The sequence below is a fragment of the Teleopsis dalmanni genome, chromosome 1 (genome assembly GCF_002237135.1).
Source record: "Teleopsis dalmanni isolate 2A chromosome 1, ASM223713v2, whole genome shotgun sequence".
NCBI lineage: Eukaryota > Metazoa > Arthropoda > Insecta > Diptera > Diopsidae > Teleopsis > Teleopsis dalmanni.
Window position 1 is genome coordinate 8,866,326 of NC_051846.1, and position 21,596 is coordinate 8,887,921.

The window sequence follows — 21,596 nt, forward strand, 5'->3', positions numbered from 1 at the left end:
TGATTTCATTCAAATCGAAGTTCACTCGCCGAACCATTTCAGGTGATGTCGCTGGTACTATTATAACGATTTATGGTACGATACACGAACATTTTATACACTTTGAGGTGTAGTAGCTTGTAAACAATATAAACAGCTGTCATTCATATGAATATCGCGTAGTTGGCAATATCAGTTTGACAGATATATCTGTGTGTAATTGGTAACACTTCAATCGCCTAGTTCTGTATATATAATGAACGAATACTTTATTTGAAGTCAGAGTCTTCTTAAAACAGAGTACTTTGATAAATCAATTTTATATACTGAATATTCTTCAAAGATGTGGAATAGTATAAACATACAGGCCGAGTAGTAAATGATATTCAAGGACTTTTTAATTGAGTCAAATATTCGAAAACACAAAAACAATATAGCTTATTAATCTATTGTTTATTCAACAACAATTTATTATCGAATGAAATGTGAATAGCATGCAAACAGATTGCTTTCGAATAGAGTGAATACTTGAATATAAAATCAAATTTAATATCTGCAATTATAAGGTTCTCTCTAGTACGCCTTGAAAGAATGAGTTTCATATAGAGAGACTACTTAGTAATTTGGTAACTTGATAGTAACATGCCATGAATAAAATAAGCAATAACGAGTTAGGGAAAAAACATAATTAAATGTCGAAAAATTTTAATATCAAGTAAGTAAAGGTCAAGGTGGTTTTCAGAATGCTTAGTTCGATTTTTACTGCATATTTTAATCAAAGACCTAAACTGATAATATAAAGAAAATTCCATAAGCACCATAAGCGGTAGTAACTATCCGCTGTTCATTAACCAGACCACTTAACAACGCAAGTCTCGAAGGTTAACGTCTATTTGGGTAACAACTATCCATTTGAATTTTTCTAGCCCATTTGTATTAGCAATTTTACGCATAAACCGCAAGGCTTGGTCTCTATAAAACAAATTTCATGTTTAAAAGCCATAAAATATTTAAAGGCTTCGTTTCAAGCAAAAATAAAAATTTATAAAAACAAAAATGCGAAAAGGCCACCGCATAACGCATGAAATGGAATAAACCAAATAAAAATAATATATGATATATGGTACATGGTATATGCGATTTATATAGCTTTTGTATACACATAACGATGCATAAATGCTCTCATTTCGTTAAGACAACAGCACATAAATTTAACATATTTATAAATGATTGGACCTCATAGCAGCCAAAAATTGATGTTTGGACAAATTCCAAATGCTTAGACTATAAGCGTCAATAAATTTGTAGAACTTTTTAATCTTCTGTTAAACAAATAGAAAAAATTTCAAAATTTGAATTTATTTATTTGAAAAAGAAAAAAAATCATGTAATGCAGTTATAAACAAAAATATATTAACTCACAATAAACAAATTCGGCAAATGTTCGTTCTGTCTGCCGCGTACAAAATTTTGGAGTCCGGAAATTTCAAATGAGAACGTCGAGCCTCAGCTTATAAAACTTCAGGCAATCGAAATAAATTTTTCAGAAAGAAAGACGTGTGTATGACAAAAGCAAGTAAGTTTCTTTTACGCAGTACACTCTTTTACTTTATAAATGCTTATTACAATATCCTTAATGCAAAATAAAGGATATCCAGAGATAGTTATGAACACAGATTCACTACTTTGAAAACTTTATATGAAACTCCAATTATACGGAAAAATAGATTTTTTTTATAAGAAAATCAATGAATACTATGATTATTTAAAAAATTATTCACATATATATATATGAAATAATATATCATATATATAATCAGAAAGTCACCTCACTACTAATGAAATTAAGGTACTTCAAATGATAATAGCCCAAATCGTCTAATGACGAATTTTGAATAAATCACAGAACAGATTATTCGAAAGCAGAAGTACCATAAAAGGTGATAAAATTCCCTGGTATTTGCTATATATATATTTGAAAAAATATCTAAAATTTGAAAAACGGTAAAAGAAAAACTCTCTGCACTACCACTACCGTGGCATGATTCCAATTTTCCGGGTATATAGATTTGGCAACGGTTTTTTATAAAGTCTGTTATTTTAAACCCGTTATAGTTTATAGTTATTTGTTTAAAATTTGACTTTAAATTTATGTGTGTCGCAAGCACTACAAACCAGAGAAACTTTACTTTAAATTTGATCACAAAACAACGAATCCCAAATATTCGATTTCGATATATACACATATACAGAAAGTTTTTAAATGATAGTATTTAAGGATTTTCTAATGTCAGATGATATTTGGGATAGAGTTTGGGGTTTAGTATTCTTCTTTTAAGGCAAATCAAAATTGGACAGTCACAAAAAATAAGGCAAGAAGTCTCATTCCTTCACAAGCAGAAATGACATTCTGTCATATCAAATAAACAAATGTAGTCTACTTTAGTTAATAACGCAGGTAGTTGTTTTAGTTGTTGTTGTAACCTCCAAGGATCTCCATGTGCATTTCATTTTGTATGTGGTAAACGGCACTTCGTCCTCACACTCGACGAGTGGCTTCGGAACATAGACGCGGTTCTTCTTGGAACCATAACGCAAGCTAAAATGTTTCACTAGATACCCAACCAGCTACCTAAGCTCTGACCTGAGCGTGCTTCTTTATAGTTGTGGGTAGAAAACAATTATTAAAATATCCCACTAGGTACCTTACCAGCTACCTAAGCTCTGACCTGAGGGTGTTTCTTTATAGTTGTGGGTAGAAAACAATTATTAAAATATACCATTAGGTACCTTGCCAATAATCTAAGCTGTTATCTGAGGGACATTTCTTTATAATCGTGAATAGGAAATAGTTCTTTAGTCTGATGATTATCTGGAGTAATGTACAAGTAGCGATGTCTGTTTATTTATAAATAACGTAGGTCATACTTAACTATATACCAAAAAAAGACGTTTAGTCTAAAAAATATTTCAAATTTAAAATAAAAAAGTTATTCCTATAGAGCCCAGAGTGCTAACCATAAGCTTAGGGCCAGTGATGTTATAGCTTTTCTTTAGTTTATTTATAATTTTATATTACATTTAAATTTATTATAAATAAATAATTATTAGATATTTTTGGAATATTTATTTTTATTTTTTAGGTAATAATTTTATATTAAATTGATGTTTAACAATAAACTATTGTTTTCAATAGAGAAGTTTTTATCGAATAGTAGCAAAAACACAACAACAAAAATTTTTGTATTTTTTTTAATAATTTTATAATTTTAATGTACGTAATTTTATATTATATTTAAACTTATAATATTATAAATAAATAAATATAAATAGGTATAAAGTCTATCTACTCTCATCTCTTTCCTCTGATTACTGGAATGAAGTTTCCTCAAAGCTGTGGAAATCTGCTCCATTCATTCCTAAGAGGTGGTTTTAGTGAGTTCAAGTCTTACACACATTTATGAAATATTTACTAAATTATATGCCATATGCCATATTTTTTAGGTAATAATTTTATAATATTTCTGATATATGACATGAATTGACTAATATAATTTTTAGGCTTATTTGCTTATGCGGCAATAACTGGATAGAGACAGAGACCATGACGTCAAGTGAGAACGCATTTTCAGTAAATTTCCCCGCATAGCGTAGTTATTGTTTTGGCGCAGTGAAGGGAAGGGAAGGGAAATTACACTCTATTTCACAATAGTCGATCATTTAAATGCAATAAAAATTTTGTGTTTAGTTGAAGAAAGTAAATTTTCTTAAACGAATTGAGGTCACAAACCACGTAAATGGGCTTACGTCTTTTGTACATAAAAGTACATTAGTAAACGGTTAATCGATAACATGTCCCTAGAAGCATATGGTCAGGTCAGGCCATGTCGACTATCATTTCAACCTCCAGCCATACGACCTCTGCATACGACGAAATGTGTGAATTGAATTTTCTTTGGAAGGAATTTTTTTATATTTATATTGTCCAAATACTGTACGCATCTGCAAGAGTAATTATATATTTGCATTTAAAATTAATTGCTTGGTATAAACTGATATAAATACGAATGCGAATACGAATTAGTAACAACTTTCATAGGCACTGCAATTCTGCTTACGCAAATATGTAATTGGAACAACGTATTTTGAAGGTGACTGATTTGGGTCAATATTGCTTTTCTTTGTCAGAATTCATTATCGCTTATACGTTTATACGTTTGTTTCCACGATTCGCAAATGTTTACAGAAATTCACAAAGATTTTCCAATTACCGAATTAAATAGCACATATGCACTTCCTCGTCATATTGCACCAATTTCTATTGTGCTCCGATGTGATTTTTTGTGGCTAAAGACGTGGCTTGCAATTTCGAGCTGCAGTAGCGGCGTTCGCGAATACTTTTTATTTAAAAATATTTTTAATTATTTTTTAATATGAAACGCCGTTTCTATTTGGTCACGTACAGATTCACCGTAAGTCTGATAACTGACTGAGAATCCGAGAATCCTCTTGTTGTGTTGAACGACTCCATCTGCGAGCAAACGACGTACGTTTGGCGCACCTTACGGCATTTTGCAGCAACCACAATTGAAAATCGATAATTAGCGAAACGCACACACACGCACAAGCACACATGTACACACAATCAAACTTAAGCCGTATGTACAGCAATCTGCTCGAATTTTATGTATCAATTATTTTCAAACTATAACTTACCCATTATCGTATGCTTAGCGCTATAAAACCAAAAATAAAAATTTCTTTAAATTCGATACAAATTTTTCTTTCTATTTTTCCAAGTAATTTTTCCGTAAATTTTCGTGACCAACAACAACAAGTTTATTTCGAACTCTGCGTAAACGTCAGGCAACATACGTACTCTTTTATCTACGCTATAGGGTGTGTAGGCATTTCATGAATTTTTGACAGCTGTTGTGGAACGTACGATTTTGGATTGTATTATACCAAAATTATATGTTGCATTGTTTTTTCGGCGTTTTCAATTCAAACAACACAAAATATTAAATAATTTTGACACTATCGCCATAAAATGCTCACAGCCTTAGATAAATGCATAATAGAAAAGTTTCAAACAGTACTGAACTACAACAACAAAATTTTGATCTATTAAATTATATAAAAATTATTAAATTTTTGGGTGACCATACGGCTGTTTCGAGTCTTGCCAAATACCGAACATTAGTGGTTTTGGAAGTATTTCTTGTTTGTAATTATTGATTTATTTAAATAATTAATATATAAATCACATAAATAATTGTGTACAATTGAAATTGTTTAATCATTCTGTAATAATAGAATATAATAAACCAATAATATGATATAATAAGAACATGATATATACCATATTATAGACATAAACAGCTCCGCATAGACCTAGCTTAACACACATACATACACTAGTTACACTAGATAGTAAGTTTGAGCGTTTCTATTGAAAAAAACAGTAGGTAGCTTGCTTCAAGTGACGATGAAGAGAAAACGGTGTATGAAAGAAGGAAAATTCAGTAGCAAAATATGTTCATAAAGCAAAAAAGATTTGAAAAATAAAAAATAAACTTAAAATATGTTAGAAATACGATTGAGAATCTCAATTCCAGAAAGCGTATTTTTCCAAACTATGTACATATATGTATTTATGTATATTTATTTAAACTTATGTATATACATATATGTATATGTATTTACGTATATATATACACAGTCATATTCAGAATTTTCCCAATTTATAGTGGTTGATTTTTATGAAAATAGACTTATAGTATGTTTCCACTGGCTTCGTTAGACCAGTTAACTTACTTAAGATTGCTTGAACTGGTCTAACGAAGCCAGCGGAAAAATGCCCATTCAAATTGTATATATTATATGTTGTAAGTTATATATATATATGTATACTTATATGTATATATAGCAATATATATAAATATATATATACAAAAAATATATATATATAAACTATTGGTAAACAACGCCTCATGACACGAACTAACCAACAGCTAATTTTTGAAGAAATAAAAATAGAGGAAATACGGATGGCTATTTGAGCCAGTGCACTTGAGCACTTTTACTATTTCTTAACTCGAGGTATTTTTAAAACCCTCTTTACGCCTTGACTGGATTATTGTTTATCACTTCATCAGTCTAAGCAATAATTCAAATCTCAGATCTGCATACCTCGATCGATGTAGATGAAAGAGATATATATATTCATTTGTATATAAATACTTACTTGAAAACAATGATGGAACCAACTTATAATCTGTTGTAATTACATTCAACCACCAGTTCGAACGGTGAAACGAGAATGGTGATAGCAAGCAAAACTTGGTTGTTATGAACGGAAGATTGATTGGATCGCATATAGTTGAAATACTGATGAAACCAGCATAAAATCTGGCAGTCAACATGATCGCCTACTTTTTTTTTAATAATACGAGTATCAATTGTTCTCCCAACATTATCTCCCAAAGTTAGTTTTAAGCACATAAACATTTAGTTTTTTTCTTCAGTTTCATTCAAGCGAATATATTCAATAGATTAGTCGTATGCACGCAATATAATATAATCTGCTTAAATAATTATTACTAGTTGTTTTATATTTTGTCTAGATTCATCTGAATGATACATAACCGTATAAATACTTCATTAAAAATAGTAAATACTTTAAATAATTTTAATCTTCTCCAGCTGGAATAGCATCCTCCAAGCGCCTAATAAACTTAACTCGTAGCTCTGTAACATTATCACCCTTTAACTGATCCTATAATTTTAAAATAAATTTAAAATTCACCAGATGTGGTTTAAACTATTTAAAAATATACGATTATACCTGAGCGAACCAACACTGCACTTCAAGTTGCACCATTTCGAGTGCACCACGTATGCAGCCACTAAAAATTGAACTATAACGCAAATTTGTCAAATCTTGTGGAAGTTCAACGAATTCCGTTAAAGGGTTTGAATCGAATATCAATGAGAATTCATCTAGCGCAGGTGACCAATTAGAAATTGATGGTTGCACATTTAGATAAATACGGAATGCTTGCTGTATGCGATCTGCAGTCTCGCGCATCTCCAAGCAACGTGGAGCTTGTGTGCGTGCTAGAAAATCTTCTATGAGACGCATACCCATATTGTAGCCAATACGTTCGAGTTGTTTATTAACATCCTCGACATTCTCGAAGTCACGCAACATTTGTGTCACCAAAGCGCCATAGGTGAGAGTTAAAAACTCCGCGTTCTACAAAAGACAAAACAAATATGCGATTTAGTAATGTTTATTTGTCTCAATGGTATAAATAGTATATAAAATGACTATAAGAGTAATTTTGTATAATTATATAATTGAATTTTATATTTTAAAAACTGCGTCAAGTGTTTTCTATTTTATTTACAACTAAACTTAATTGCTAAACTTAAATTTTAAAATATTTTACAAATATAAATAATTCACTGAGTTATTTTATGGGCGTTATCGTTATGTTTGGCGTCTGATGTGGGGCTATTAGTTTTGGCTGTGTCCGTACTGTAGAACGCATAGTTTGTTGCATTTGTTGCCCACTACTACTGCCACCAATAGAATGCAGCTGATCGCCTTTTTCTGGAGCTGAATGAAAACGGCCACCTTCGCCTCGTACACGGTTCATAGCATGCCTATGACGTGATTCATGCAAATATTTGGAGCGTTCTTTAGGAATACGAGACTCAAGTTTGGCACGTGCTTGTCGTCGTATAAGTATACGTTTGTACTGTTTCGCATTAACGTAAAGTGGTTCTTCCTCTGCTTCCGGTTTCACTTCATCCTCGTTCACAGCTTGAGATGTAGTAGGTGAAGAATCTGTTGCGTTTGTCGCATTCGAATTATTAATTGTGGCAGTCGCATTTTGCGTTTGGGCGGTAATTGCACTTGCAGCTGTTACAGGCGCACTCACTCCCGTTGTAGTTACACCCGTCTGAGGCATCATAATTATTTGTTGTCCCACTGCCGCTGTAGGAGTAGATTGCGGTGTAGCGGTGGCTATTTGCATAAGTTGCCCATTTATGTTTATATATTGCGGCTGAGCCTGCTGCGCTGCCGCCGCAACAGCAGCTGTGTGATCCAATGATACTGTGGGCTGATAATACAATGTCTGCCCATCAGGCAATTGCATTAATTGCATCGGCTGCGTGTTCTGTTGTGGTTGTTGCATTATTATTTGATTCGGTTGCAATTGTATAAGCTGCGGCTGCACGCCCGCCGCTTGCGCTTGCTGTTGTCCTATTATAACTGCAGGCATTGGTATCACTTGAATTTGATTGCCCGCCTGACCGCCACCACTAGAAATAATTGTATTATTATTGTTTGCACTTATGTTTTCTTGTTGTTGAGGTGTTGCAGTATTGGCAGAATGGTTTTCCATTATAAATTAGTAAATGCTCGGCCGTGCTTGGTGCAGTACGCCTATACTGTTTTGCTATTACTGCTGGAAAATCGAAGGAAGCCGTTTTAAGCTGTGGTTGTTCTACTTATAAATTAAATTAACTCTAAAACGCACACAATAATATTACTTACCACTTTTTTTGCGTCAAAACGAGATGTTTGCCGGGACATAATTTATCCACTTTATATGAAATAACTAATTCTATATTTGATACAAATAATTCGTGGTTTTGTTGCGTTTTCCACTAATGTCAAAATTTCACTCAAGAAACGACGTTGCCATCCTAAAAATATACAAAAAGACAATTGCATTTATTTGCTTGGCTTGATGAGAGCAGAACGTTTCCCTTTGACATATTCAGAAGCGTTCCAATAAGTTTTGAGAGATGCATATTAACCCACTGATTATTACAAAAAAGCAGTAGTGCCACTGGATTAAAGGCTCAGTTAGACGGTAGGTAACGTAAAAAATTAATTCAAAGCGAAATGCACAAGCAACAAAACCTGCGTATTTGATAGAAACGAAATAAACAATGTTGGCCACTTTTGTTTATTTCGTTCCTATCAAATACACAGGTTTGGTTGATTGTGCATTTTGCTTTGAATTAATTTCTTACGTTGCTTACCATCTAACTGATTCTTAAATGTTGTGGAAGCCGTCGAAATAAAGTTTGCGAAGCCTATTTCATTTTCTACAGATAAATAAGTTGAGCTTATAAGTAAAGAGTAGGATTGAATATATAATTGCAAAACAAACTATGACAAATAAACAAATTGTTCGCGTTATTAGACAAAATGAAAACACCATTAACTTTCAATTTCCAGTGTACAAATAATGTCCATATATCATCATTAAGGCTTTTAAATGCTTATGTAAAATTATTTAAAAAAAAAATAAACTACTTTGGAATAATTTCCGTTGCAAAGTTTTGCTATAAGTCGTAGAAAGCAAGTAATTCTTGCATCAACATTGCAGTTTATCTTAAAATAACTAGAAAATTCATTACTCATTTATTAATTTTTGATTTTCTGGATTTTAGGGAAAGCGAATTTTTTTCATTTTTAGTCATAATAAATATTTTCAGACGCAGTCTCAAAGGTCTAAATTTCTAAATTTTTTTCAGGTATACCTATAATATTCAGTTGCTAAAACTAATAAATTTTTTTTTTTTAATTTACTTTACATTAAAGCAAGAAAATGACACGAAAAAGTGGAAGTAAATTAAAATTTACATAAAACTAATCCTTTTATTCCTCGGTGGAACATAGGGCCGTAACAAATAATTTTCATTGAACTCTATCTAATGCAAGATGTTTTGTTTCACTCTAGCTCTTTCCAGCGTTTCTTAATGTGGTTTCAGTTTGTCTCTTCTAAGTATTGCGCGGTCGCCACGGTCTTTACTGCCTTGCGGGTTGGTTTCCTCTGACAGTAGAGTGCTTTGGAACTAAGTTATGATTAGTATTATTTGCTGTAGTTAGCTTGTAAAGGTGTCATAACGATCGTACTCATAATCTGGTGGGAGCGACGAATTTTTGAGTGATTTGATGGGGTTTTGGTTATCCGGAATAATGCAATGTTATATTACTCTTAACCAACTTATACCATGTTCACACTGCAGCTAAATTAATGTAAATTCATCAAATTCAAATCTAGTCGTTTCCATTTATATATAAGTTGATTTATACATGTATCGGCACAACTTAGAATTTGCCTCATATAAAATGCAACTTAGCCTAACTCGCACACGTCCTTAGTAAATTCTTCGTCGTTAGCTAAAAAGTTAACGATTTTGTGGAATTGTAGTCGCCCAACTCGTAGCATTTGACGCAATCTATTGTCATCAATAGTCGTGAGGACATCATTGAACTATTCAATCAATTTTGAAACCTTTGTTGAAATTCCATGACGGCACCTAAGCACAGTGGAAATGTCTTCTTCTAAATCATCCAAAATGTCACTTCTTGCATCGTCACCATCACCATCACCATCACTTTCTGAAATTCATATGAATATAAATGTACTGCTATATTAAATATATAAATGCACGAATCTAAATTACCCATTAATTCTGCAACATTAAAATCCAGCGCAGTATTCAATATATGTATTCTGCTTTCCACTTTTTCTTGGCATTGTTAAATACGTAAATCAAAATCTGCTGTTCTAAATATTTTCAAGACTAGTATGCACAATGTGTGTTCACGTTTACTTGAGTTTTCGAGAAATGTGATTTCCAACGTTGCATTCGATGTTTTTTGTAACACCCTTTAATTTAATTTTAATTAAATTGGACAGTATGAAAGCTTTTTATACGAATAAACAACTTCATTAGCGGCCTAAATCATATAAACTGCTTTTATGAAGGGAATGAGTACATACTATTACCTACTTTATGGATGGCTTTAACAATGGTTTAGAAAATACAATGCTCCTGAAATTTATTTTTAAATCAGTTTTAAAATTGATTATAAGACAAATATATATTGCAAACAAATTTTAACAAGTAATTGTCAGACTGAGTGTTTTTATAAATATTTTCATATAATTCGAATAAATACAACACTGTAGCAAAATTTTATACAAATAATCAAAGCGTGATTTAGAGAAGGAGAGAAAGAAAGAAAATTCGAGAAACGTCAAATTCATCCGGAATATTCTAGAACATCGTATCAAAATTTTCTATAAATACAGCTGTCATTGGGCACAATCGGTTAATTGAAAAAGAAATTTGTTGTAGAGAAGTTAGGAGCGTATAAATTCCTACGTATTGAACGGTTTTGATTAAATAATATAAAAAGTGTACCTAACATTAAATAATAAAGTGTACATCTGTCGAATATTGTTTAAAGTGAAAATATTTGTTTATAGACTGATAAGTTACGACAAACAATAATATTTGAGATAAATTATTAGTGAAGTGTAAAAAGGTACGAAATGTTATAAATTGGAATTAAATTATTAATTCCATTATAATTAATAATTATAAGTTAATTAAAATTAAATTAAATAATGTGTAGAATATCAAAAAGATCAAGATATTATCATTTTAAGCGGTATTTAAATAATTTCTTGAAAATATTAAATGCAATAAAAAATTGTAAAGTGAATACGTGGTGTACATATATTTTCAAACAGGAAAAAATTCTCTTAAATGAATTAATATATTTATTGTCTTATATAAATATTTGAAAAAGAATTGAGTTTCACTGTGCATAAATAATTGAGGTTTTATTGAGTTTAAGGTCTTGAAAGTTTCTTTTCATATGACCAAATTACAAGATTTAAGATTTTTCTTGACTTATCTAAAGATTTTACGTCATCCAACAAAGCATAAGTGCAAGCGAATGCAAATGAATGAGTTTTGTTGGGTTTTGTATGTATAACAATTGGTTAGAGTGAGCTAGTTTCTTTGTTTTGACTTTAACGGAATTTAATTTTACTTAGGGCGGCAGGGCAGGGAGGATGAAATTTTTATACATATGCAATGTAAATAATTTCGTTTAGGATTTCACCTATAAGAACGATATAACGAATTTCTAGAAAATTCTTTTATTGTTATGTTTTGAAGGTTTTTCTCTTTCAACTTTATATGTAATTATGTTTTAACGGACATTTTTAAAATAGAATGCTTAGAATTCTGAAATTTTATTTAAACAATTTGAAAATAAGAATTATTTTCCAATCATAACAAGCACAATATAGAAAAACGTTTATGTCATAAACAAAAACAAAAATATATTGTTTAAAATATAAATATTCTACACATATTACTTGAATTAAAATATTATTTTGATTATTTACATATTTTAATAATTATATTCTATTTTTTAGATTATTTAAAAAGCCTCTAAAAATACAAAAGAAAAATGGGAAAAGACTATTACAAAATTTTGGGAATTAACAAAAATGCCACCGAGGAGGAAATCAAAAAAGCCTACCGGAAATTGGCACTAAAATATCATCCCGATAAAAATAAGTCACCTCAAGCAGAAGAACGTTTTATAGAAATAGCAGAAGCTTATGAGGTACTATCAGATAAAAGCAAACGAGATATATATGATCAGTATGGTGAAGAGGGCCTTAAAGGTGGCATACCTGGCGGTGGTAATGAATCAGGTGGCGGTACTAACACATATACATTCCACGGTGATCCGCGTAGCACATTTGCACAATTCTTTGGCTCATCTGATCCGTTTAGTTTCTTCTTTGACAATAGCGGAGGCGGTGGTATTCCACACGGTACATTCCAAACTCAGAGTATGTTTGATGATGGTGAATTTACACAAATGCCTGGCGGTCTAGGCGGGGCATTCCGTTCACAATCATTCAATGTACAACCAAATCGGAAGCGACAAGCTCAAGATCCGCCTATTGAGCATGATTTATATGTTACATTAGAAGAGATCGACAAGGGTTGTGTAAAAAAAATGAAAATATCGCGTATGTGTCATGGTGCGGATGGTAATTCTCGGAAAGAGACGAAAGTAATAAATATCAATGTGAAACCGGGGTGGAAGGCTGGTACCAAAATAACTTTTCAACAAGAAGGTGATCAAAAGCCTGGCAAAATACCCGCCGATATTATTTTTATTATTCGTGATAAGCCACATCACCTGTTCAAACGTGATGGAAATGATCTCAAATATAGTGCAGTAATCTCCCTAAAACAAGCATTGTGCGGCACATTAGTACAAGTTCCAACACTGCAAGGTGACCGTATCGGCTTGAATATGCAGAATGAAATTATCAAACCAAGCACTATTAAGCGAGTATCAGGGCGTGGCCTACCATATCCTAAGGAACAAAACCGTCGTGGTGATTTGCTGGTATCGTTTGATATCAAATTTCCTGACACATTGCATCATGACGCGAAAGAAGTGCTAAATGATTTGCTGCCAAACTAAATGGATGCGAGGTCTATTACATCGGGAGGTAAAACATTCTTATCAAATTTAAAACAATTATTGCAACGGCAGGAGAAAACAACAAACATTAATATATTTATTATATAAGAAATTATATTGCTTGCAAAACATGCCGAGTCCATATACATTTATGTTTTTTATTTCAATTTAACAACCAAAAGCAATATTAAATCCAACTAAATAACTGCAAAATTTTATAGTTTAATGTTGTTAATAAGTTTGTTTTAATGATTAATATCTCTTATATATATATTATAATCTTGATTCGTTTGTAAAGGATGTATCTTGTAATTAATTGTACATTTATTAGTACATTAGAAAAGACAACATTTTTACTTGGCTAAAATAATGCTATGTATAAAGCAATAAATATTATTTTGTAAATAATTATAATATAGTAAATAAGAGAACACAGAGAGTAGTCAGTCACCTTTGAAATTGTATGATATAGACCGGCTTGAATTAAGGTTTAAAGGTCCAAGATTGTATGTTGTAAACTAGTTTATTTCCTTATAGAACAGTATATATACTTTAAGAAATATGTCAAATGTATGTAAACAGTTATGAAAATAAGAAATTTAAGTTTTTATATAATATATGTATCATATACTAATATGTAGAAAATTAGGTTTAAAACGCTGCTGAAGAAAACAAATATGAAGACTGATTTTAGCAAAAATAAAAGTTATAGAAAATATGATCTTAAAATAATTTAAAATTTGATTTCGCAAGTTATTAATGTATATTATTGACTGAGCTGAGCTAAGTCTTTGGAAAAATAACAAAAATCTATTATTTTTATTTTTCTGTCAACTTTTTTGTAATCTTCAAAAACGTTTTAAATCTATCTACGAAAAATGTATGAAGTGAAAATATCATTTGAATTAAAAATGTATGATCGGAACGTACGTTTTAGTACAAGTAATTATAAGACCTTTGTTAAAATTCAGTTTCAAGAATAATTCTATTTTTATTGTAAACTAATTAACGTTGTTTAATTATAGGTTTTTTTTTATGTATCTTAAGTTGATTGAAATTAAAAATAAAATTTATATTAAATTTTAAGATTAAGGATTGAAAAAATGTATTTATATTATTGATTATAATGAGAATGTGTACATATACGTATATATGTATATATTTTCTCAATAAATTACTAAAAATATGAAATTTGTCTTTTGCAATTACTTAGAAATAAAAATACTTTTTATTACTAGAAATTTAGAAATTTCTAAAAGTTCAAAACGAAAGTTAATTAAAACGAAAGTGGCTATTACTACACAACTGTAGCTGTGGGTACAATCTAGACTCTCGACTCCTTCCAGAGTTTGAATCTGAGAGTGGAAATAGTATGAAAAGAAGTTTTTATAATACTGCAGTACGATTATCTTATGATTATGACTCAAAATCCATAAGGAAGACGCAACATACGAAAAAACAACAGTAATTAACGATACTTACGACAGTCAAATTATATACCAGGCACAGCGACTTAAGTCACAATACGCAATGCTATTGAAATGGATTTCCTCAACTACATTGCAGCTTAATTCTGCGTTTGGAAGCAGTCAATATAAATTGACTAAACTGACAATCGCCAGCGATTACTACTGCTAGTGAGTGCAGCTTAATCGTTGTGTATAATCTTACGTAGTATATTTAACAGATCACAAACCAGTGAAAACCAGTGAAAACCAGTGAAAACCAGTTTTAGCGATTTTATATATAGTATAAAATGCATTCTATTAATTTTTAGTGACTTTTAGTGATGAACATTGCACTAGGATGGGATTGTCATTTCAGCTATGAACACATATATGATTAGTGACGTAGTCAAGATTGTACCCAGATAAGGGGATGTACTATAAAATATTTTTTGCTGAACTTTTTTTATAGTTGATTTAAATTATTATAAGTTCACTTAATTAATTAAAATAATAGTTGAACGTTAAATGGAGTTCACTGAATTAAATGTAATAATTAAGATGTTGGTTTTAGGATGAAGCGGGGTATATCCCAAACAACATTTATCGCAGTTCTTTTACAGTTTGTTATGAACTTAAACCACGACTGGGTTGTTTGTTGGATTGACTCGAACTGAATTTAAAGAATCAAGCAAAAGCTAAACAAACCAAACCTATTATGCTGAGATTGGTATTCTTAAGATAAGTCTGGTGGTATTTGTGGTATCTAAGTTGATTCCTATAGGAGGAACCTTAAGCGAAACATTGTTCATAAAGAAAACAAAGAATACTGTGAGCAGCTTGACTACAGTGATCATAGCTGAATCAGCATAAACGGTAAGTTAGCTTCAATGCACTTGAAATAGTGTAAACACTAAGCGTTACTTAGTGTGTAAGACAAATTCCTAAACAAAAACTGTGATATCGCACTTTGTCTTTTATTTGCCTTGATACAAAGTAAGACAAAACTAAATTTGACAAATATGTGGAATAAATCCACATAAGAAGTTCACTAAATTAATTATAACTAATTAACATTATAATCCTTAGATTATAATCTTTATATTATAATGTTAAGAGGGGCAACAACCTTTTTGATCTTTCTTTGAATATGCTACTACCTGTGATTCCATTGTCAAGTAAGTACATAAATATATTCGTAATATATATTCATATATTCTATAATGAATTGTTAATCCCTTTCAATGTTTATATGATATAAACTTCTAATGAAATCATAATAAAATAAAACGCTTGTTTTCAATTTTTTCTTCAATTAAGATTTTTTATTTCGTTTTCATTTTCATTCTTTTTCATTATTTAATCATTTTCAAAATGTTCTTATTTTTCATTCTTTTTGTCTTATTATGCATTTTGTTAATATTTTTGAAATTTATTATTTACTTTTATGTGAGTTTGCATTTTTTTTTTGGTTTTGTTTTTGACATTTAGTTTCTGTGACTTTTTAATTAATTTTTAATTCGATTTTCATTTAAATTGTTTTTCAAGTTTTTACTTAAGATTATTTTTTTCATTTACTTTTTTGTTAATATTTAATGCGTTAATACTTTTTTCTTAGTTTACTTGCAATTCGTTTCAATCGATTGAGAACTAAATAAATTGATTAATCTTTACTAACATTTTTCTTTGTGACTGTTATTAATTATGCTTCATTATAAATCAATTCATTTAAATACATATAATTATTAATTGATTTCTGTTTTTTGTTTTTTGTTTCTTACTTTGTTTTTTTTAATAAATAACAAATATGTATAAATAAAATTTTTACAAAGGAATAAAAACTTGTATAATCATAAAATTTACATATATTTTGTAATATAAACAAAATAATTACATATAAGTTTTTAATTTGAATAAAATTTTTTTATATTTAAAGCTCACATAAAAAATATAACCGATTACCGGTTACTTTGACTAAAACTGATGTATTTTGCATGTCGTGTGAGAGTGTGAGTATTGTGTCAAGTGATCGTCATGTGATCGTGTGAATGTGTGATTTTGTGGTTTTGTATTTAAAAAGTAGGTAAACACTGTAGTTTTAAGGTTTAAAAAATAAGTTTTAATATAAAAAAGAATAGGACGTTAAAAAATTTTCTAATTAACTTATATATTTTTCATTCAGTGTTAAAATTTGACTAAAAAATGTTGTTAATTATGTTTAGTAGTATTTTAATTCTATTAATATATTATTTGGTTGTTTTATGTTTTATGTTTTGTTTTTTGTTAAATTTGCTACTGTTTTGTGTGATTTCGTGTTGATTTAATCACAATACCAATAAAAAGTATTGTTGTTAGTTTTTAATATTATTTTATCATAACATTTAATAGTCAAACATTTAGTTAAAATTTTTTTTATATTGTATATATAAAATCTTGACTTTGTTTTGGTTTACGTTAAACAAATTTTTGTAAAAACGATTCAATAAAAAATTCTGTTTTAATTCTAAAAAATTTTATTTAGTTTCATATTATTTCCATTTTGTTATTTCGTATTTAAATTTATTTATTATTTATATATAAATTAATTTCAAAATTAAAATACTTCAAAATTAAATAAAATAAATTTCTTTTTAAATTAAAATAAACATAACAGTATTTAAAAGAAAAAGAAAAGAATTTTAATTAATTTTTGGTTTTTAATTTTGATTGTAATATTCTTTATTATTAAATTAGTTTCTAATTTGAATTAGATTTTAAATTTTAGTATTAATTTAGGTGCATTAGTGCGCAAAATTTACTTTTCAATAAGAAAGTAAAGATCGAATATATATAAAATAAAAATTTACCAATATTCTACATACAAATGAAACGGTCATTTCACAACCAATTTTATGTTCTAATATTTTAAATATTTTTTTAAAAAGACAAAGTTCAAAAAAAAAAATAAATAATAAAAGCAAATAAATTTATAAATTTAATAATGTATATTATGTGAAAGTTAGTAATAAGTTAATTTGTGTTCGACTGCCTATTATTATGAGCAGTAGAGATAATATATTTTTAAACTTAATTTTATTAAATTAAAAACTTAAATTTTGTTTACTTTATTTTCGTGTTTATTAAATTTTTATTTTTATATTTTAATTATTATTTAATTAGTTTGAATATTTAACTTTCAACTTTTAGTCGTTGGTTGTATGGTTTAAAGTGCATTAAATATTTTGACTTTGATTATTATATTATGTATATGAATGACATATGTGTATGCCGTTTTATACATTTTAGCAATTTTCCTGGCTTGTTACATGTTTTTCGATTTTAATTATTTCTTCTTAATTGTTATAAACATTTAAAATTATTTTAACTTATTTTTCTCTTTTTTATTAATTTCGTAGCGTTTCGTGTGCTTAAATATTTTTTTTTTAAATTAGACTTTTTTAAACTAATTTTTTTATTTAAAATAAAAAAATTATCTTTCTTTAATGTGTTTAAATTAAAAACATTTTTAATTTTTTTCTTTTGTAATTTTACTAATTTCTCTAGTTATTTCATGTTAGTTTCAGTGATAAATATTTTTAGTTTTTATAATTCAACTTCTTCTTCTTCTTTTTCTCGTCTAAATTTTCCTTAATTCTAAAATTTTTTGCTATTTTAAATATAAATTTTATTTTTTAATTCAATAATTTGCAATTTCTTTGCTTTATTTTTTGGTTAAGTATTTTTAAGTGTGTGTATAATTTTTTATTACTTTTTGTTTCGTATTTTATTTCAAGTCTTGTTTTGCAAGAGACAAATGCACATGTTTCAGAACATTTTTCGCTTCTTTGCGCAAAATGCAGTTACGGTTAATTTTTAAATTTTTTGAAAATATCAGTGTTGTCAGGTTGTATGTAAGTGACTTGAGTTGGTTGCAGCCGCTGTACAAAAACAGTACCTTATCAACACTTATATTATTGTTGTTTAGTTTAGTGTGATAAGTTATTTAAAAAAATCTAAATTAATAAAATGTTAGAAAGTAATTATAAAATTACAATTCTTATACTTATAATAAATTGGAAAAATTGATATTTGAAAAGTAATCTCTTGATATTGTTATATATTTTGTTTTTGTTCTAACTTCTCATATATCAAAAAGCGAGGTTTCATATTATTTTATGAATTTAGCTGCATTATCTCGATTTTTGAGTTAGGATATTATTAAAATCTCTTGTTACGCTTGTTAGAATTTATACCATTTCTCAAAATACTGTTCTCTCAACACTTCCATTTTCTTTTTATAGGATCTTCTCTATTTCAATGCACCATTTCTAGTCATTATTTCACAATAAATCTTTTTCATCATCCTCTTATGTTTTTATCTATTACTTACTATTATCATTCAATTTTCAATTATATCCTATATCAATTTTTCCACTTTTTATGCAAGATCTTGTTTAGAAATTTAATAAGAATTTTGTTTAATCTACAATACAACTCTTTTTCGGTTTGATTCCTGCCTTCCAACAATTAGATCTGCCTTATTAGTCTTATTATCTGCGAATTAGCATATTCTGTTTACACAACGCACTCTCAAGTCACTCCTGAATATTATTAGGTATTTTTATTTTACTTTCTATGTTTCAAAATGTTTTAATAGAATTTCTTTGAATTATCTCCTATACCTGCATTTTGCAATAAAATCAAAAAATGTTATAACAATTCATTCTTTTCCTTTTTTCTTTAAATAGTATAGTCGGGTGCTTCAAAAATATCGAAAATTTTTGTTTGTGTCAAATTTAGTGATTTCTGTTTTTTTTTTTGTCATTTTTAATATTTAAACGTTTCAACTTTTATATTTTAAAATTTGAAAATTTTATTTTATTTTGCATCATCTTTGCGTGTTGTTGACTGTGCATCGCTTAAATTAATCATGTCTCGTGGTTTCCACACCGGGGACCCTACAATAAAAATGAAAGAAAAGAAAAAAATATGGAAATCATATGAAAAAAATGTTTTGAAAAAATTTAGTAATTTTTAATAAAAATTTTTTTTGTTAATTTTTACATAGTTTTTTACAAATATCATTTTGCCAATTTAGTTTTTGTTTATGATAAAAATAATAATTTAAAATTAAATTATTTTAGTGATGATATATATTTTGCAAATTATTTACGAGCTACATGTTCTATTTAAATATATATACATAAATATATACATATATGTATAATATATGTATATTTCTATGTACATATATATATATGTTTTTAAATATACGTATAGTATAAACGAGTATATATAACTAGCTAGAAGCATGCGTTTTGTCTAATGTAAATTATACGACTAGGTATGATTGATCATATATCAATTATCATATTAAAATCTATATTGGTTTAATTTTATACCAGTGTGACACTGAAAATCAAGCAGAGTTACATATGCAAGAAAAGAAAATCCAAAAAAAATTTAAATATATTTTGTAAGCAAAATAACATTAACTTATTTTTGTGCCATTTCCTCACAGGACAACAAACAAAAATAGAACACTTTGCATGGGTTTAGATGAGTTAATTGCAATAGTGTAAACGCAGTGTTGGAAAATTATTTTAATTTAAAGAAAGGTCAAGTACCATAAGCGAGTAAAACGATAAGCGAGTTAAACGTTTTCATGAAAAAAGTTGTAATTAAATTACGAACAATTCAAAGAACGGTTTTTGATTGAAAGGAACTTTAAAATGTTGACCTCATATATTTATTAATATTTATATATATATTCATATATTTATATATTATTATTATACGTTTGGAAATTTTCAAATACTTTACATATTGTTTTTAAGTATTTAATATTAGTTAGTTATTATTGTTAGTAAACCTGCCATCGCTTAATAAGACACAGGAGCTATTTAAGCTATTTTTCATTACATTATAGTAACTGAAAACTGAACTAAATGTCCATCTAGCTCATAAATAAAAAATATTATTAAAAATAATTTTTTAAGATTAAATTAAATTCTTTTAGTTAAAATTTTAAACTAAGTTAGTATAAAACATGTGAAAGGTGGGTACAATAGGGTTATGGTAGGACAACTACTGTAACTTTGCTTGTTTATTTGACTATTTAAGCAATTTAATTAAAAAGTGTGTTTATTTAGCATAAAAAAATGTAAAATTTTGAAAAATTTTCGAAAAAATTTGTATGGTATGGCACCTTAGAAGTAAAAGGTAGATATAAAAAAAATAAAAATTTTGAAATAATTTTCATAAGAAAGTTTAACAGAACTTAGTTAATATTTATTTTTTAAAGATATCATTATATTTAAATTTTAGATTTAGTAATAAAACGTTTGGTTAAAATGTTGACATCGCTTGCTATTTATTTTATATTCATATTAATTTTTTTAAAATTTTTTTTTGTGGTAACTTAGTAATTTGACTAAAGTGTTTAAATTTACATAAATAAAATTTGGAAAAATTTTGTTAATATTTTTATTATTAAATTTATGCCAACATTTTCCATATTGTTAAAAATAAAATATGTAATATGAAAAATTCGAATTTTGAATTAATATAAAAGAAAAGTTATCGATTTTTTAATTTAAAATTTTTTAAAATACATTTAGTTATGTACACAATTTGATAGTTTTAAACTATAGAAAATGTTGAGTGGAGTTTAGCTGCAAAAATGATTTAAAAATAAAAAATTTTAACATAGAAAAATGAATGAAGTTGTTAGCATAAGATAGTTTTCGAAAGTTTTTTATGAAAAAAATTTTGTATATACAATTTATTTTATTATACATTAATTTAATATTTAATGCAAATATGTGTAAAATTATTTTAAAGCTGATTCG

The 21,596-nt window shown here is 28.2% G+C and overlaps 4 protein-coding genes across 9 annotated transcripts in view; 1 reads left to right on the forward strand and 3 right to left on the reverse strand.

Moving 5' to 3' along the window:
• Positions 1-4,843, reverse strand: part of LOC119670912 (ubiquitin carboxyl-terminal hydrolase 47) — a 42,022-nt gene extending 37,179 nt beyond the window's left edge. The window contains exon 1 of one of the 2 annotated variants that reach the window (XM_038081367.1): positions 4,696-4,843. In XM_038081367.1, coding sequence (XP_037937295.1) covers positions 4,696-4,699 — 4 coding nt within the window. In that variant the 5' untranslated portion in view covers positions 4,700-4,843. The remainder of the gene's footprint in view (positions 1-4,695) is intronic. The other variant, XM_038081358.1, reaches the window with a different exon arrangement.
• LOC119670931 (dnaJ protein homolog 1-like) lies at positions 1,466-13,469 on the forward strand. Of its 2 annotated transcripts, none has more exons than XM_038081388.1 (2): positions 1,466-1,555; positions 12,249-13,469. In XM_038081388.1, exon 2 carries the CDS (start codon positions 12,284-12,286, stop codon positions 13,319-13,321), a length of 1,038 nt encoding a protein of 345 aa, XP_037937316.1. In that variant the 5' UTR covers positions 1,466-1,555; positions 12,249-12,283; the 3' UTR covers positions 13,322-13,469. The 2 variants fall into 2 exon arrangements, with proteins under 2 accessions (XP_037937316.1, XP_037937324.1); XM_038081396.1 differs by lacking the exon at positions 1,466-1,555 and adding an exon at positions 11,123-11,344.
• On the reverse strand, positions 6,573-8,636 carry LOC119670975 (trafficking protein particle complex subunit 3-like). Its single transcript, XM_038081444.1, has 3 exons — positions 8,549-8,636; positions 6,827-7,237; positions 6,573-6,757 (listed from the first exon to the last, which is right to left on the reverse strand). Exons 1-3 carry the CDS (start codon positions 8,585-8,587, stop codon positions 6,671-6,673), a joined length of 537 nt encoding a protein of 178 aa, XP_037937372.1. The 5' UTR covers positions 8,588-8,636; the 3' UTR covers positions 6,573-6,670.
• On the reverse strand, positions 7,375-8,630 carry LOC119670947 (nuclear transcription factor Y subunit alpha-like). 4 transcript variants are annotated; one of them, XM_038081430.1, is made up of 2 exons: positions 8,549-8,613; positions 7,375-8,456 (listed from the first exon to the last, which is right to left on the reverse strand). In XM_038081430.1, the coding sequence occupies exon 2, from the start codon at positions 8,394-8,396 to the stop codon at positions 7,455-7,457; it is 942 nt and encodes a 313-aa protein (XP_037937358.1). In that variant the 5' UTR covers positions 8,397-8,456; positions 8,549-8,613; the 3' UTR covers positions 7,375-7,454. The 4 variants fall into 4 exon arrangements, with proteins under 4 accessions (XP_037937358.1, XP_037937343.1, XP_037937335.1 ...); XM_038081415.1 differs by having other exon boundaries at positions 7,375-8,498; positions 8,549-8,611; XM_038081407.1 differs by having other exon boundaries at positions 7,408-8,459; positions 8,549-8,630.
• Positions 13,470-21,596: the final 8,127 nt, after the last annotated feature.

Excerpts from the sequence above, each read along its gene's own strand:
- LOC119670947 (XM_038081430.1), bottom strand. The coding sequence starts at position 8,396 with ATGGAAAACCATTCTGCCAATACTGCAACACCTCAACAACAAGAAAAC.
- LOC119670975 (XM_038081444.1), bottom strand. The coding sequence starts at position 8,587 with ATGTCCCGGCAAACATCTCGTTTTGACGCAAAAAAAGTG. Across the intron at positions 7,238-8,548 it reads GTTTTGACGCAAAAAAAGTG|AACGCGGAGTTTTTAACTCT; the intron begins GTAAGTAATATT and ends TGTCTTTTGTAG. Across the intron at positions 6,758-6,826 it reads TGCAGTGTTGGTTCGCTCAG|GATCAGTTAAAGGGTGATAA; the intron begins GTATAATCGTAT and ends TTAAAATTATAG.
- LOC119670931 (XM_038081388.1), top strand. The coding sequence starts at position 12,284 with ATGGGAAAAGACTATTACAAAATTTTGGGAATTAACAAAAATGCCACC.